Consider the following 18,552-nt stretch of genomic DNA (forward strand, 5'->3'; position numbering starts at 1 on the left):
ATCTTGTGAGGACCGCATTGCCATCTCCTGCCAGCTTAGCCTTCTATTCCTTGGACCATGGCTGCCACAGGCTACTTTGGGCCAGTGTAGGGCTTATTTTGTTCTGAGGCATAAATTAAATGTAGGAAGTAAAACACTAGTCACAGCATTAGACTGATTTGCTCATTTGAGAGCATTTTTAAAAGCATCAGGGATAGGACTAAGGGAGAATCAGAACACAGATAAAACCTGATGATTGATGTAAATTTATTTTCATTGTTAATAATTAAATAGATTTGAACCTGAAGATAAAAATCCCCAAAGGCTTGGGTCACTTTACTAATATGTAATGTAATACTTTGTCCCTAAGAAAGCATCATGGTAGCTCATCCTTCCTTGAGCTTTTTAATTAGGTTAATGGCATCTGTTTGTTTCAAAGGACAATTTAATTAAAATGTCAGTGGTGTTGCCTAGATAAATACTGCACTGATGCTGACATGTTATTATGCAAATTAATCACTGCTGCTTGACTGGTAGGGGATAGTTATGTGATCAACAAGGTGAAGAGTTTTTGCTGAACCTATTCTAGAGTTTCACCTGGCCAGTTCCTCCTTGAATTTGTCTCACTGTGTATGTATGGAGTGTCTTCTCTCCATAACTCACTGCAAGGCAAGTGGGGAATGAAGAGATGTTCAAGAGCTAGTCACCGGTGGGAGGGAGACGCAGGAGGGAGGAGCTATGGGGAGACATGTATATGTATAGCTGATTCACTTTGTTATAAAGCAGAAACTAGCACACCATTGTAAAGCAATTATACTCCAATAAAGATGTTAAAAAAAAAAAGAGAGCTAGTCTCCGTACCTTTATGAAATGTGTAACTTGGCCTAAGCATGCATTGTGACTGTGGGCTAGTTTTTCCTATTCAAAGATTAATGTCCAAATATGCATTTAGTCTGCATCCAAAGATCTAATTACCAGTGACTTTAAATACATTTTACCCCATTTTACAAGAACAATACATGCTCAGGAATGTCAAGACCAGAGAAACTTTTGAAATACAGTGATTTGGGGTACTGTTTTAAAACTGAGGCTAAATTTTCTTTCAGAATTTCAGGGTTAAAAAGACACTTTTTATGTCATCTTGACTAATATTCTTGTTTTAAAAGATTTTGATACCCAATTTCTAGTGACCATCTAAGAATTTCTCCAGGGTGATAAATTCACTGAGAATTTAAAACTTTTTAAAATCTTACTTCGGGGATTCGTGCCCATTTTGTAGCAGAACAGGCTTCAAGGTATTCTCAGTTAAAGGAAAGGGAGAATATTAAAATAAAGGATTTTTTTTTTTTTTTTTTGCGGTGCGCGGGCCTCTCACTGTTGTGGCCTCTCCCGTTGCGGAGCACAGGCTCCGGACGCGCAGGCTCAGCGGCCATGGCTCACGGGCCCAGCCGCTCCGCGGCATGTGGGATCCTCCCGGACTGGGGCACGAACCCGTGTCCCCTGCATCGGCAGGCGGACCCTCAACCACTGCACCACCAAAAAAAAGATAAATAAATAAAGGGTTTAATTTTGTTAAATGATTTTCTGGCTAGGGCACCCGGGCGTGCCCACATCTTGCCTTGCTTCCTGGGATTTTAATGTTAGCTATAGGAGTTCCCAGTAATCCTCACTGCAAAACTGCTTCAACCTCAAGGCTTCCTTTCTGTTTTCTCCCCCTGCCCCATCCCTCAGTGTAAATATTGTTGTCTTATCAATGTATGATAGGCCTCATGGAGGAATGATCTAAGAAGAGATGAACAAAATGATCAAGAGTGCAGAGCAAGCCTTCACTGAGCTTAATCACCCGAGAGTAGGAGAGAGAAGGAAGGAAGGAAGGAATGGATGGATTGATAGAACTTGATAATGGCAAGTCCTGAGTTCCATTCTTACCAAATGGAAACAAAAATGCAAGAACACAGGTGTATACTAACCTTTTGATACTCACTAACTCACATGTTCAGTCATGACTGTGGCCTAGGGCTGGAGACACGAGGCTTGCATGGGGAGCAGGGCTGGAAATCTTCCTCATCCCGCCCATCTGCTCTATTCCTGCACCAGGGTAAGCAAGGGAGTAGTTCTTGGATGTACACACTCATTAAAGTTCAGGTCTCAAGTCTAGGTTTGGGGAAGGATTCTCTGCATTTCTGGGAACCCACAATTGTAGAACTCCCTGAGAACTGAACTATCCGATGGTAAGGGTGCTGTGTTGTCTGAGTTCTGTTACAATGAAGTCCGCAAGCCAAGAGCATCTCATCAGTGTCCCACTGGGGATTTTATTCTATAGGCTTACTTTGGAATTATGGAATAATACTAAATGTACATTTTCCAGTGGTAAGTGTATTTAAAAGATTCAGTTTTCTTCATACCAAATTCATAAGTCAAACTTAATATTTTATTGCCAATATTAGAAAACTACCATTTGAGTGATATAAAAAGATAACTCTCTATGCAAATAGTCTAAAAACAAGCTTTTTTGCATCTTATCTAGGGTTTCTGAATTATGTTACAGACTGACTTTAAGGTTGCTGGCTTTGGCATATTACGAGAAAGAAGGGGAAAATGATAATGACGGAGGAAAGCCGCCAGCGTGTCGAGTTGCTGTTAAAGTATGCCATCTGAAGTGGTTCACTAGAAGCTGATTCCACACACCAGTGCTTTAGAAAAGCCAGGGGCCAGTTGCATTCTGCTGGGCTTATTCACACAACTGTCCTTCGCCGTGTTTCCAAAACAAATCAGTACATTTTTATATTGGCCAAAGATGACACCGAAGAAGATGGCTTGGGAAATGTAAGGTCTAATGATGAAATAAAAATTTTAGGAAGAAGAAGCTTAGATGTATGAGCTTATTAGATTTTTTAGGTTACCCAAAGCATAATGACCATACATTTATAAGAAGAGTTAAAAATCAGCACTAGTGTCAGAAGGAGGAAAGAAGCTGCTGGCATCAGGGAACCAACAGACCTGTGTTTACAAGGCTCTGTGAAGGGATGGAAGTGCTTTTGACCTCATCTGCCCTCCCTATAATATCACCTTCTCTTCTCCCAGTTAATGCCCCCAAATCCTCTCTTGGAATTTTTTTCTTTTTAAACAGAGACAGCCCAGTGGTCAAAGGCAACGCGCTGTTAGCCTTAAGCAGCCTTGCTGTCGTCGTTTCCAAACATGAAGCCAGCCTCTCCTCAGACTCTGAGGGTGTCCTGGAGGTGAGTTAAGGGTGATTAGAACCAGTTGACCTTTGGTTGTGTAACGTGTGAAAAGTGAGACTTCTCCTGAAGCCTGGCCCTGAATTTAGGAGGTTACAGTCATTGGCTGTGCTACCCTATGCATCTTTATACCGTAAGCTTAAGTGTCCTCTAAAACACTTTTCTTTGCTGCTTTTCTGTTTTGCTCTCTCCATCACAGTTAAGTGGTCATTTCCATTTGAAGGTACCAATTTTATGCAACAGGGCTTGTCTTTTTGTGATTACATCATGGTAACCAATCTTAGGAGGTTAACTAGGCTTACTGAAAGTGAACAATGATGTCAAAAAAATGATAAATAAGCAGTGTTTACTGACTGAAAAAAATTGCACTTTGCATTTTAATTGTAGATGTCAGTGACAAAGTGCCTATTCATTTTTTGCAAGGCATTTATTTCTTAATTAAACATGTGGCAAGCTGGCCAATGTTCATTTCCAATGTACTTTTTCAGATAATTCATATCTGTCAAAATAAAAAGGCATGGATTTATTCTTCTTTTAAGCCCCGTTTTCTGGTAGCTATCATTATCTGGAGACAGTATAGTCAAGTGGTTAAAAAACACAGGCTTTGGAGTAGGAGAGTCCTAGATTTAAATCCTAATACTTGCATTTACTAGCTCTCTGGCTTACTGTTGGTAACCTCACCTTTCAGAGCCTATTTCCCCATCTGTAAAATGGGGATAACAATACTTACCAGATAGGGTTATTGTTAGGATTAAATGAAGTAATATATGAAAGGCACAGTGGCTGGTAAATAGTCAGTAATAGTAACTATTATCATCAGCATCATCACTTCTTGCTGCAAAAAATTGGGCTTTATTCAATGCTATTCAGCCTATCTCTGTCCCCACAGAGTGCCCGATGGACCATTTGTATTCTTTTTTCATGGTAGGGTTTTTTGGTGGGTTCTTTTTGGGCAAGAAGCCAACTCTAATTTAAATTAAAAAGGAACTAGAAGAATAAGGAATCTGGAATCCCATGGAATTGAAGGCAAAGCTTAAAAACTGAGTTGGAAAAAAAAAAAAAACTGAGTTGGGAGAAGAACAGGAGGCAAGTTGGGGAGTCCACACACAGGTACTGATGAACCATTTCAGCAGACCACCCCTACTGGGATGGATCGGCTATAGTCATTTACTGTCTTTGCGTCACTCACTTAAGATTCGGAATCCCATGGGTCCCATGCCTACACCTTCAGCAGGGTAGGATGAGTAGCTTGATTGAGCATTTAACCAAGCTTTAAATCGTGGAGGAGGGAATTCCCCAAAGGGTGCTCTTACCAATAAACAAGAGAATAATGCTGTGTGGCAAAAGCTACAAATGTGTATTACATGTGGGGAAGGGAAGGAGGCCAAGGAATTATCGCATGAAGGATAAAAATGTAGTTAGTTACCATATGAAAATTTACCTTTAAGCCCAGAATCTTATTTTAATAATGAGAAAGATGAAAATTTTTTAGAGTGGAAATGTTTCATATCTTTGAAAGAGCCGTGGAATACTTTAGCAGAGGCAACATGCTAGGTAGACCTACACCCTAAAAAGTAAACATGCCTTCCTAGGATCCCTTCGTTTTGGTGTTATTTATGTCAGACTACCAGTTGTACAGGTCATTTGCCCCAGTAATAACTGGAGGTCTAGCTCAGAGTTTGAGCTCCAGGCCCTTCTATTCTTTATTCCCACAACCTTTGTCCTGTGATGTGGCACACAGTACACAAAACATTGAGAAGCCTCACAAGCCAAAGATGGGGCTTTGCTTTTATTCTTGATAACCTTGCCTTTGGCTATTACTCAATATAAACTCAAGATGTCATTATTTGATTAAAGTTGAAGTTTTCAAACTTCATTCAAATCTGCATTTGACCAACAACTAAAGATCTTAAGAAGAAGGTCTTGTCTGATTCAAGGAATTAATTCCAAGGTTTCTTAACACCGCATCGACCTTTGTAGTTTGCACCATGTGAGTTAATGAATGTTTTTCGACATCCATGGTCATGAATGATTTTTTTTTCTTTATTTTTTTGGCTGTGTCAGGTCTTAGTTGTGGGGCATGGGCTCTTCGTTGTGGCGTGCGGGTTTTTTCTCTCTCTAGTTGTGTCGCGTGGGCTCCAGAGCATGTAGGCTCTGTAGTTTGCGACACGTGGGCCCTCTCGTTGAGGCGCGCGAGCTCAGTAGTTGTCACGCACGCAGACTTAGTTGCCCTGCTGCATGTGGGATCTTAGTTCCCCGACCAGGGATCGAACCGTGTCCCCTGCTTTGGAAGGTGGATTCTTTACCGTTGGACCACTGGGGAAGTCCCTCAAGAATGATTTTTTTTTTTTTTAAACCAAGTTCTTTTTTTACTGAGCTGGGTTTTGTTGTTGTCATTGTTTTGTTTTTTGCATTCTCTTTCCTCTTCTTTTCCAAACTGAAGATCATTTATGTTTTCTTACTTACTTGGCTAGGCAAATGTGATGATTTTTGAGTGATAAGTATAGTGATAGTAAGCAGAAATGCTAGAGATGGTAAAAACATTTTGTCAGCTGCTTTATTGAAATGACAAGTCAGAAATGAGAAAGTTTGAGTTGGTTTCTCTGCACGTCTCTCCCTTTAACCACCATGTTACCCTCACTGAACACGGGAGAGCTCTAAGGAGCTCCCAGGTCTGTTCTGTTTTGCAGCCCTCATCCTCTCACATCTGCTAAGTCTTGTATGAAAGGTAAGTCTTATTCACATTGGGGCACAGGTGAGGATGTGTATTTGTCAAATACCTATCTACTTCATGCAGTCCTGGCAGGTGAAGTTTAGTTTTTAATAACAGCACTTCATTCTTTCATACAGAAGGAGGTTGTACCCTGGTTCTAGAAATAAAGTTTAGGTTTTTTCTTTTTTCCCATTATCATTTCATGTTTCCCTTCATCTGCAGGTTCAACCTAATTTCCTTTCAATGGAAGTGTGGGTTTCCATGGTGTTTGATACTCTTCTGGTCATTGTCGATAGCCATTACCAGCCCAGAGGACAACTTTTCTCCTGCTTTTATTATGTAAGTTCGAGAAATAAAAAATGGTTAGAAAACTCAAGCGTTGATTCTTATATCAATTGTTCATGTGAAATCCATAATATAGTGTAAGTCTTAGCCTTAGCTATACATTAGATATAAGTCTCTGCCTTGGCTGTACATTAGAGTCACCTGGGGAACTTTAAATATATATATATACATATTGAAAAAAGAAATACTGATGTATAGGCCTCACCTCTGATGTAATTGCTTGGGAATGGGTCCTGGGTATCAGCATTTTGGAAGCTTTCTAAGTTATTCTGATGTGTAATCAGAGTCAAGCGCTACAGTTGTAGTAACATAAACGTTGGCTGAAGACGGAGGACCGTGAGTTTCTGGTCTTAGTGCTTTTCATTGCAGAGTATGTGACCAGGGGAAGTTCAGTTAATCTGTCTGGACCACTGTGTCCTTGTTTATAAAATGAGGTGATTGAGCAATATTAACTACAGTGATTGTAGCCCCAGCTTCACCTCTTATTAGTTTTGTGACTGTTGACCTGACACTTAACCTATCATCTTATTTTCCCTTCCTGTAAAATGAAGGTAAAAATGAATGCATTGCCAACTTTGTAGAAGATTGTGAGGATCAAATTATATAATCTACAGGAAAATGTTTTGAAAATGTGAAATGCTCTATAAATACAAAGTAATATTGTTGATCATAAAAAAGCACCTGTTACTTAGTCATTCTCTTTCTTCATGCTTATATGCTAAGATCTGAAGCAAATTGAAAACACACTTTGTTGGTTTAGGTTTCATTTCCCCTTTATTGGCTGTAGTGAATGCTTTATTTCTGTATCTGCATGGAATTATTTTGGTTCTGCCTTATCACTATCCATTGCTTAGGGAATTATAGGGATCATGGGACAATCAGCTGAGTGGCAGAGGATTACAGTTGATTTGAATTAAAATATAGCACAAGTCCTGAACTGTTGCTAAGATCACGATTTTAGCCTGAAACTTCATTGCCTTAGGTCTTCTTTGTACAACATTTTGTGTGCCTCTGTCCTCCTGCCCTTAGGAGGACCTGGTATGTATCCATCTGGGGCTTAGGGTCTGGAACTAGATTTTTTTACTATACTTGAGGACAAAAAATGACTTACTAGATAACGTAGAATTAAATTGGAAGGTAGATTTTGCTCAAACAAGTACTTTGTTTACGATGATTTGTTTTCTGTCAGAAGTTTTCTTATTTCTTTAATGATGGATGAAAACCTTGTTAACTTATATGGAGGTCTTTGCAGTAGCTGTCTGGTTCAGATATTCAGCAGGACAGGATATTGTATTAGACTTCTAATAGCACTGCTTAGTTCTTGCAATCCAATAAGAATAATGTCTTTACTAGCCAGCTCGGGGTTGCCTCTTACCTTTGTGATTCTTGCATTATTATACTTTTTCAAAGCCCTGTTTCGAAAGCTACTTTCTTTATTTCCCTTGTCTTAGCAGCTGGGTCATTTTGAGTAGTATCGTCGTTGTAATAGTGCTATATTAACTTAAAGAATCCCTTAGTTCATGTTGCTTTTTATCCTTAAAGTACTAAAGCTTAGAGAGCAAACGAGTATAGAATTAAAAACACTTTTTAATGTGTTTTGACTGCAAGGGACAACACGGCCTTTATGGTGTGTCTGAAAATTTGAAGTGGGTAATACTGAGGAATGATAAACGGTCTTTCTTTCCCACTTGAGACATATTTATAAATTATATAATGTCTGGTGGAGCTCTCTAACACAGGACTCTCGTAGAAACTGTTCACATTCAGCTGCCCTGTCATTTTATTAGGGTTGTTATTCATTTCTTTTCCCGTAATTACATATAGGAAAGGAGCATATAGAGCTCTCCGTTTCATTTTGAATAGCTGGTTATTGCTTTGTAACCAGAGGCTTTTAGGATTTCAACTTCCTTTTTAATTAAAAGGAATTAACCCCCTGTAGGAAATAATCCATCTACTGGGAAGCGTTCCCACCAAAAATTTTGGGAGATCTGCCAATAGATCCCTGTGCCAAACTTACACTTATCCCTCTGTAACTAAACTTGAGCTGCCCTCACCCTAACCCCTTTTCTTTTCTCTCCGAGAAAACTCCTGGCTTTCTGGACATTTATGATGTGGCTTGCTGGTTTCTGCAAGCTTGGATAGCTTCACTTGGGGTTTCTCATTATATACACATGTAGGCTTTGAAAACACTGATATTGTTTCAGGCTTTATAGTGAGGGAATTCACACCCTTTAAAAGGAGACACTTGTAACTTGGTTTTTCAAATTTAAAAGGGTATTATTAGTCAACCGATTGCTTAGTAGCGAATTGTTTTACTAAGAGTAAGAAGGTAACCCGTAGGTAAACACAGAAATAGATTTATTAAAAAAAATTTTTTTTTTGGGTGGCAAGGGTGGATTTAGGAGAAGCTTGCACTGTTGTATAGCGCTTTTGTGATAGGTGTGCATCCTTCATGTTTTAAACAAAAGGCCAACCCCCTGTTTTCTTTCTTTGGCATGTCCTAGAAATCCTATTCTGGTGAAAACACAGCTAGTGCCATTGCACGTTCTGCGGCCGCCACGGCTTTGTCTCTCCTTGTGCCAGTTTTCATTATCTCTTGCAAAGAGAAGGTTGAGGAAATCCTGAACATGCTGACTGCCAGGTTACCTGGGAAACCAAGTGCTGATGAGTCTCAAGCCGTGCAAATCCACATGGGCCTTGCTTTGGGGATGTTTCTCTCTCGCTTGTGTGAGGAGAAACTCAGGTACAGTTTATTAAAATATTCCTGTTTTTCCTCTTTGTGACTTAGGTGGAGGATTTGTCCCTCTCTCTCCCCCCATCCCCCGACACTCGCGCTCGCTCGCTCTCTCTCTCTCTCTCTCTCTCTCTCTCTCTCCCCCCCCCCCCACACACACACACACACACATTATATCTGAGCAATTTGTGGTGCTCCACTTTTTGAGATGTGCAGCTTGATCCTTTATTCTCCTTTATGAATGAATTTCTCTCTCTAAAATACCATCACATAGACATTAATGTGTTTTAAGGGTTCCTCTTTTTAAAGTGATTGATTACTTGAAAATCATTTCATGCTTAGATGAAAGCCATGTGTAATAGACATGAGGAAAGTCTAATCATATGGTGCTATAAATTTTAAAAAGTTTCTTTTTTTCCCTCTGGTTTATAAGGGTGAAAGTAATTACTTATTCTTTGTTGAAATCACTATAAAATGGGAGGAAAAGATCGGGGTACCCCTGTGCCTGAGGGTGCGGGAATCACTGAATCACCTGAGAACTGCATGTACCCAGTTTTAAATATTGCTTTTATCCTGCGCCCTGGCTACATTTTCGTAATCCTTAAAGAGTCTTAATCTCTGCATATTATACTGTGTGCTTTATTCAGTTTGATTGCTCATTTTTAGACTGCTAGCTTTACTCTTGAATGGAGCTAATAGAATATCAAAGACCCAGGTGGAAAATTCCACTAAGTGGGAAAGTTTCCTGGTGCACGGATCTACTTTAGTTTTGTTGCTCGTTATATTTATTCTTTATTTTATTACCGATCTTAGAATTTTATATATCCAGATTGATTGTACTGTGGTACAACACGAGTATTTGGGGATCATGAATATTTAGATGTCACTGATTTGGAATTTCAGCCCATTTTCCTGCATTGGAAATAGTAGGGATTGTGGGGAGAGGCATTCTGTTCTGATGTTAGCTGTCCTTAAGCTTCCCTAGTTGGCAGAAATTGTCTGTCCAAAAGCAAGAAATGGTGTTGATGTGGGTAAATTGGGTGATATTATGCTATATTTAGATTTCTGTTTGAAACCAGTGGTTAAGTTTACATTTGTAATTTACATAGTTTTGTGCAAACATCCATATGTGAAACCTTTATGAGAACTGCTATTGATCTAGGGAAATACTGTATTTCAGATGATCATTTTCAGCCCTTGGAAACATCTGTTGGATGATTTGGGAAGATTGGCTTAGTCTTTGTGATCATAAATGAAACATTTCCAGAATATTCATTTTGTTCTATTCACCAGTATTAGTATACACAGGCCTGGTTCTGGACGTGAACAAAAAGCTGCCCTTTGCATGTGAATTGACTGTTACATGTCTTGTGTGTGGGACAGAACACAAAGTATTTTTATAGACTTAAAACGTGAAAGTGATTTTTTTTTTCCCCTTTGCTTCTATGCTACAAATGGCGGTCTCTTCACCATCTGTGTTCATGTTCTTTCTTCAGTATCTTTTCAAGCTACTTGTTTTACAACTAAAAATGAGCCATGGCAGTTTAATTCCAGGCAACTCATTTCATCCTATCCTGGCTCTGGCTCCCTTCTTCCTTAGTTTAGGAGGAGATGCCGCTGGTTTTAGGGCTTGACAAGCTTACATTTGTGGTTAATTTAATTATGCTACCTGGAGAAACCTATGGTGATTCCCCTAAAGCATCCTTTCTGGTTCCTAGATTGCCTTCCACCCCTATCTACCCTACTTGACTTTGCACCTGCAGGAAACCCTGGGGAAGGACACCAGGAAGCTCTTCCTGAGGCGGCCTGCCCACAGAATAACTGCAGGTTTTAACTTTGCCATAATGATCCTGTATTTGATAGCATTCTCCTTCTGCCTGGTGTGTTAGTACTGCAGCCATTAATATAATTATTCATGGTTCCCACCTTCCTAATTTCATAGAGCAGAGGAATCTGAAATATTTGCCTTTTAGTACTAATAAATATTTTACTAGATAATGACAGTCTCACCAGATAATGACATTTTTGGAGAAAATTTCTATTTTTCTAAGATTAAAGTAAGTGTTTTGAGGGCTACTAACTCTGAATAATCAATGACATCAAATAAGTAGCCCAAAGTGGCCCCTTAGGAGAATAGGATCAGGAAAATATCCTGGTATCAAGAATGAAAAATCACTTTGTAGCAAAGAATTTTGACATTCAATCCATCTTTCTTTTTATTTTCTTATCTTTTGCTGAGGCTTATGAAAAATCTCCTGAATTTAAATTCCAGTCTAGAATTTATTCAGAAAAGTATATTATTCCAAAGCTTGCTTCTGTCATAACTCCCAGAGGATACTAGTAGGATCTCTTTAGCATTTGTTTAGGATATTTAAGTACATTTTACTCCAGAGAACAACTATAATAGGACTTATTTAGTTAAAGCTGTTAAAATTGTGTGTACCTGTGTGCATGTTTTCTCATTGCAAAATGTACTCCTTCACCTCAGGCAAAACCACTATAGTCTTGGTTGGAGAAGATATTATTTAAAGTGCGCTCTGGCTGGCTGGCATTCCTGGGGCTGCATTCCACTCAGCATGGTCTGAGGCAACAGCAGGAGAGCTGACATGTAGGGACCCCTTGATAATAAAGTGTCGGTGATGAAGCCCACAACTCTGCCTGAAAAAACAGATGTAGACCTACCTTTTAAGTTTTATTTTACTCTAAAAGTCATAGTTCTCACCAAGACAATTACAAAAACCACATCAATTACTGTATAAAGGCAGAAAAATATAGGGCTGGGTTTTACCCCCCTTTAAAAAAAAAAAAGAATAGAACTGAAAACTTCCATATTTGAGACATGAAATCAGAAGTTATAGCCTTTGCAAGAAAGATTTGGAATGATTATTGATATCAGCTTAATGGATTAGTAAATATTCTGAAGAAAATCACCTTAGCATTCCTAGAAATAATTTTTTGGAATTCTGAGCTTTGTTCTTATTTTTCAGTGATTTTAAAATTTGAATGAACTGAGAAAATGCAAAAGTAGCAGTTTTAGGGTTTATTGGTTTGCAAGTGATTATAATGTACAGAAACCCAATTATTGAATAAATTCTCTGACTCAGTTTCTCTGTCTACAAAATATGTGTGAATCATCAATATTGTTATTTGCTACTTTTATATATTTTTTAAAGAAATGCATTTTCAATAAAATATTGAGAGCAAAATATTACATAGTAAATATTTTGGACAGTTGAATGATTTTAAATAATTCATTTTTCCCTCTTGGTCTTTACCCAGTGATATATCTGGCCAACAGATGAACCTTCTTCTGATGAAGTCTTTGGATGCCCTGGAAAATTGCTGCTTTGACACTAGTCTTGAATACAAGTATGTTGATTCCGTTCCTTCTCTGATACTCAGAGATTGGTTCTTTCTTTGCCATAAATTTTACATTCTATGGTGAAATATTTGTAGGACCCGGTCTTGAATTCCTTTGTGTAGAGATTTCAGTAGTAATAAAAAAAATCTGTAATTAAAGCTTACTTGTTCTGAAACCCATGTTTCAGAAATAGGCGGTTTGTTTCCATACAAAGCAACAAATGTCATTTTGTGGCTGTCATTAAGTTACCCATACCTTAGATTCTGTCTTGTACTTTACCATATGAGGCATCTATCTGGGGACTTGTATGTATGACAACCTTTTTAAAATCTGTTGAAAATATTCTTTCAATTTGATTTGACTAAGAGAGTCTTTGACTCATGATTTGGATTTCCCTATGAAATCCAATGTCAGAGGAATCAAAATAGAAACAAGCAGAGGTTACACCAGAGGTTCCCAACCTCCTCAATATTAGTAGATCCCTTCTCCCCGCAAACTTCATGCTTTTAAAATATTTTGTCTGTTAAACTAAATATCTTGAGTTAATTTATTTTCTCATTCCAGTCATGAAAAACAACAAAAACAAAAAGGAATAATCAGAAAATACAAAACAAAATGGTGTTAAACATACTCATTTAGTGAGACATTGAATGTTTTAACTCATCCATGTGGCTTGTGTGGTGGGAAAACATATTGTTTTATTAGGCCTTCTGAAATATTGACACCATTGAGAACCTGGATTGTACCTTTTTGGATTTCCCTATGTTTTGGAACTTGAGGTTTGGATCTTCTGGGGTTGAAGTTACTAGGAAACTCAACAGAGTATAAGCACTAACCTCCAATTTATTAACTCATTTACTTCATGCTATTATGGGCACTGTTCAAATATGAGTTAAATCAGTGTTTACAAAAAAAATCAGTGTTTAAATTTCTGGCCTTTAGGAACTTATGATCTAAAGTTACGTTCATGGATGTAGCCTGTTAAGTTCAGACTAACAAAAGCATAAATGGTAGAAGTACTGCAAGTATGTATTTCATCATGTGTAAATAAAGTCAGATCTTCACTTAGTAGGTGGTAGTTATGAGATCTTTCACATGCAGGCTAAGGTTGGATAAGAATGCTTGAAACACACTCACTTTCTCACACTTTAAAGTTGAACACGTCAGAGATGAAATGACGTGTTAAGAGTGTGGTTTTGAGTATGGGCAAAGAGAGTTCGGTGGCATGATTCAAGTCTCTTAAATTTAGAAAATGATTAATGGAAGGGATAGGGTCATTTAACTGTTCAGGGGGCCGGTGAAGAGTTGAGTTTTTTGAGCCTAATTCATGTGTTGGTGGTGCTGCCTTTTACAGCCAAGGAGTAAGGTAAGTTTCTGTCCTTTCCTGTCCCCTCTCCCCATCTTCCTTCTTTCTCCTGCCTTCCCACAAAGGTGTCCAACATATCTGTAGCTCAGGGTATTATAAAGCTGGGGAGAAAATAGTGATTAACATGCTGCACACTTTCAGCCAGCTGGAACAATCAGGAGTGACTCTCACGTACCAGCTCCATGAGTTTGCAGGAAGGTTGTTTGAGTGAAGGGAGGGCCACGCGGATAACTGAATTATCCAAAGTATGGGCATTTATGCATTTACAACCTTCATATGTCTAAGCATATGTAACTTTAAAATTAACTTTTTATATTAACAAGGTTCTTGTTTCTTCATTCTTACCTTCTTTCTTGATTCTTACCTTCTTAATAAACATGTGTTTGGGAGAAGGAAAGGTGGGCCTCCATAGGGTATTGAGCCTGCAGATTCAAGTAGAATAGGGTCATCAGAAATTTCCTGTCCATTTAGTAAAATCTTGCTTGCCTTTCAGTGCCAATTAAAAGCCCAGGTCCTTCAAGAAACCCTCCCTCTATTCTCTCCAAACTGTGTTTTTCCTAGTTAATGAAGTTTAGTATTTTGTCATTGCTAATGCTTTGTGGGTGTCCACGCTTAGGTAGGTCTCTCGTTGGTTTTGGGTTCCACTAATACTTACTGAGCAGCGCCGTATTTTGCTAGGCCTTTTCACATCCGCTTCTCATGTAATTAAGCCCTGATTACAACCTAAATATTGATACTAAAGCAGGAGTCACCATCACTTCAGTTTACAGATGAAGAACGTGAGTCTAAAATAGGAGACTGGTTCAAGGTCACACACTAAGTGGCAGAGCCAGGAGAGAAACCTAGGTAGTCTGACTTCAAAACCAGCTTGCTTTCTCTTGCTTAGCACAGCATGGAGAACACATTTCAGTAGAAAGAAAGCAGTTTGACACTTGACAGTGTGGTGTTGATTATTTTTTCTGACATGTGGATGTTGTCTATCATTGAAAGCAGAAGAGAGATTCTAACTAGGCCCAGACCTGGTTCATAGCATAAAGTATTCCCCCATCCAATGAGCTTGCAGGAGTCCAGGGCAGTCCTCTCTCACCTGAAATATCGGAGGCGTTACCCAAAGGTAGTTAATAGATCTGGGAGCGTGCTATCTCGAGTGATAGAATTCACCCAGAGCAAATTTACCACGCTTCCTTGGTTTAATGGATGTGTCCCTGCTGAGAGAACCGAGCACCTGGTGTGGTGTTTGGGGTCCTATCACTTACATTTTGCTGCCATCTAGTGGTACGTATTACACCATTCCAGTCTTCACAGCCATAACTAGTCATGTTATCCATCAATGACCTGAGCATTGGTTAATTACTGTTGAGCTTTTACAAATATGATAACATTTGTATAGCACTTTGTAAAGGGCAAAGCACTATACAAATGTTAGCTGTTATTAGAACTAATTATTAGATGGCCTAGTACTTAATCTGCAGAATAGCCTACAATAAACTAGGGAATTGAAGATTCATCTCTTGTTAATTTTAGAAAAATATATCATGTCCCAGTTGATATAGCAACACACATATCGGAATTATGAGCATAGCTTTTAAGACTCAGAATTTCCTTTGCCAGTGATATTTTAATACACTTGGATAAGAGATTCAAATAAGTAATGACATAATGGGGCATATCATCCTCTTTATCATTTGTTAGTATTCTTCTAGGAGATTTATGTTAGCAATTCCCAAACCTCAATTTTATATCTAACACAATTTATTTCATCTGTTCAGGACACCAACACTTAAGTCCTTTTTGTTTTCAGTGGACAGAAGGATGTGAAAGCTATCTCTGCCCAAGTTATTCTTGGTTTAGGGCTGGTAGAACAGTGAAGCTAGAATGAGGGAAATGTGTAGAAATGCTGAACTAAGCACCTAGAAGAATCTTTAAGACTTAGGACAAAAGATACACACATTAAAATGTAGAAGATTTGGAAGTCAGCAGGGAACATCAGGAATGAAGCTTGAGGACTACCTTCTTGGTACATGCTGGAACAAATGAGACAAAGTAGAAGGAAACAGTTCAGATGGTCAATAGATGCACACAATCTAACGTATTTTTGTTGGCACCCATATGTACTTAGTTAGACTATATATTCGTATATCATAACAGTCAGCTAATAACCAAATGAATAGAATCGTTAGTGACTGTTAACCTTGCCCAAGAATGATTCTGCTGTGATATTTTTTAGGTAAATGTAAACTAGAAACCGGGATGTCTTTTTCTAGACCTTTGTGCCCATGTGCCTTGAGATGGTGAAAGAGGAGCTTCAGTCCAGGGGATAGAGATTTTTGTGTGCCCAGATAGCCAGAAAAGCAAGACCTGTCTATTATTTGAAGAAGATGAACCCCAGTAGTTAAGTGAGCTTTGAGAAGAATCTTTTTGCCTCATAAACCTGACACCTCTTTCTTAAATTAGTCAGGCAAAAAATAGAAATCGAGTTTTCTTGATTGAATCTTGGATGATATATTCAGTGAATTTTACCACTCATAAATTTTGCCTCCAACTGAACATGAAAATCAAGCCTTGGTTTTTTTTGGGGGGGGGTTCCCCCCTATAGATTTTTCTCTCCACTTTAGATTCTCTTGAAACTAAAGAGAATTTGGTCAGTTCTTCAGCGTTCAGTAAATGTTGGTTGAATGCCTCTCCCTGTCAAGCAGTGTTACTAGGTGCCACAAATACTGTAGTGAGGAAAAAACAGAAAAGGTACCTACCCTCATGGAGCTTGCAAGCTAGTGAAGGATGTGGTCAGTAATCAAATCAGCTCCCAGATAATCTTCATCAGAGTGTATCATTAAAATTGTCTGAAGTAAATTAGTACAAGGTACTATGGGAAAATATTAAGGAGGTTCCCTGCTGGGCCAGGGCAGGTATCCCTGAGGAAGTAACATTTGAAATCCTAAGCATAAATAGCAGTTACATAATTAAAGAGGGAGCAAAAGTTAAATTTTAAAGTATTAAATGATATTTGTCTAACTATATCTTTGGTCTGATTTCAAGTTTTCATATGCATCAGTATAGAAAGATGGCCAAAAAAAACCTTTCCTGTAGAGTCTAAATGAAAACAAAGACTTTAAATCCATTCTAATCAGCAGCAGCCTTTCCTCTTTCAGAAATGTGATTTGTCTCAAAAGCACACAGTGTTCAGATGTTAGATGCTGATTTAACTCATTGAAATATGCATTATGCTAGTTGACCTGGTTGTTAAGTTCCTGTAAGCAGGAACAGCAGTTCTGCCTGACTTGGATTAGTGCTGCAGTAGCTTCCTGACAAAGGATTTTCTAATGCCAGATCGTTGTGCAATAGAACCTAGGAAAACACACCTGAGACATGTTGCCTTCTCATAATCATTCCATCATGGCATCACACAGGGTGCCGGGAGGGGCCTGGGTTTGGCAGTTGGAACAGAAGGTTGGAAAATAAAAAACCCAGTCTTCTGTCCATGCTCTGCTGGAAACTCTCTGCATGACCTTGAGCAAATCCTGTAGCCTTTCCATCCTCTTGGGCATCTCTTATCGGATGTGGAAGCTCCGCTGGCACAGAGGTGTCAGGGGAAGTAACTAACATGTTCAGGAAACTATGTGAAGGTCTTGACGCCAGCCAAAGCGATAGATGCTATATAAGAGCAAAATGACATAACATACGGGCATTGAAATATGTTATTGGAGAAATGCCCTGGAATGTCTTCTTAAGCAGTAGATATCAGGAAGAGAGGCAAGCCAAACCAGAGTGAGGATGATTTCTGAAAAAGTCAGCATTTCCTCAACTTGAAAAACAACAATGATGATAAAAACTTTTTCAAAAGAGTAAAAAATTACCCCCAAGCCACATTTATCTTATCACACGAACTAGAAGTTTTCTGGGAGAACAATTCTTTTCTTTAAATGGATATGTATTCTTTCAGGAGAACTGGGGCACAAAGCCCAAGATTCCAATTGAATTGTCACATGGGGTAACTTTTGACAAGCCTGTCATTTGTCCATTTTCTCTTCTGACCCAGTGGTACTCGGAGGGATCAGAGGGGAGAAGAGGATTAATGTCATTGTGCACAGACAAATACACAGTTTCTTTGAGACAGAAATTCCACTTGTTGAAGTTGACTAGGAAACATGAAGCACTTAGCAGTACCTCGTAATTATGCCTTGCATTTATCTGCCCCTCCTCCCCCCGTTATTAATCAGATGGCCTCAGCTCATATCCTGAAATTTAGGCTTTTCTGTCTTTATGCAGTTAATCATAGTGCACTCAGCATGATTGGGGGGGGGCAGTCAGTGGAGAGAGGACCATGGCATTTCTCTAAGTGCAGAGATAGAACTGGTTTGACTAATTTTTACGCCTCCTTCTCTTACAGAGTTTGTCAAACTATTTCATGTATTTATTTGTTTTCTCCATTGGGTACATAGCACTGGCATGGGCCACGGACACATTTTGATTGGGGGGGGGGGCGTTGGTCATGGAATACACCTGTACACCAGGCAGCAGAATTAGAATCCAGCCATCTTACCTCGGGTTGTAGAGCACTGGTAACTCCCATGATAAGTGAAGAGCAATGGCGTGGATTTCTTACGATTTTCACTCCTCATCTTTTTTTGGCATCCAAGCACGGGCTGTGTACTGGGAGTTGGACTTGTCCTGTCCCTCATGAGCCACAGCAGCCGAACAGAGTCGCGAGTTCACGTGGCAGCCTCGCTTCGGAAGCTCTCCGTGTACCTAGATGACAGCGGGGGCCAGAGCAGAACCTTTCAGGAGGTAGGAGACCAACGTTCCAGTTTCCTTCCC

General features: G+C 39.1%; 1 protein-coding gene across 3 annotated transcripts in view; it reads left to right on the forward strand.

Moving 5' to 3' along the window:
* The window catches only part of FOCAD (focadhesin), a 312,885-nt gene that overhangs the window by 239,789 nt on the left and 54,544 nt on the right, over window positions 1-18,552 (forward strand). For all 3 annotated transcript variants that reach the window (XM_067744497.1, XM_067744498.1, XM_067744499.1), the window contains 5 exons: window positions 3,110-3,218; window positions 6,154-6,270; window positions 8,781-9,019; window positions 12,290-12,379; window positions 18,375-18,522. In XM_067744497.1, the coding sequence (XP_067600598.1) occupies window positions 3,110-3,218; window positions 6,154-6,270; window positions 8,781-9,019; window positions 12,290-12,379; window positions 18,375-18,522 (703 nt within the window). The remainder of the gene's footprint in view (window positions 1-3,109; window positions 3,219-6,153; window positions 6,271-8,780; window positions 9,020-12,289; window positions 12,380-18,374; window positions 18,523-18,552) is intronic.

This window comes from Pseudorca crassidens, chromosome 7, assembly GCF_039906515.1.
Source record: "Pseudorca crassidens isolate mPseCra1 chromosome 7, mPseCra1.hap1, whole genome shotgun sequence".
NCBI lineage: Eukaryota > Metazoa > Chordata > Mammalia > Artiodactyla > Delphinidae > Pseudorca > Pseudorca crassidens.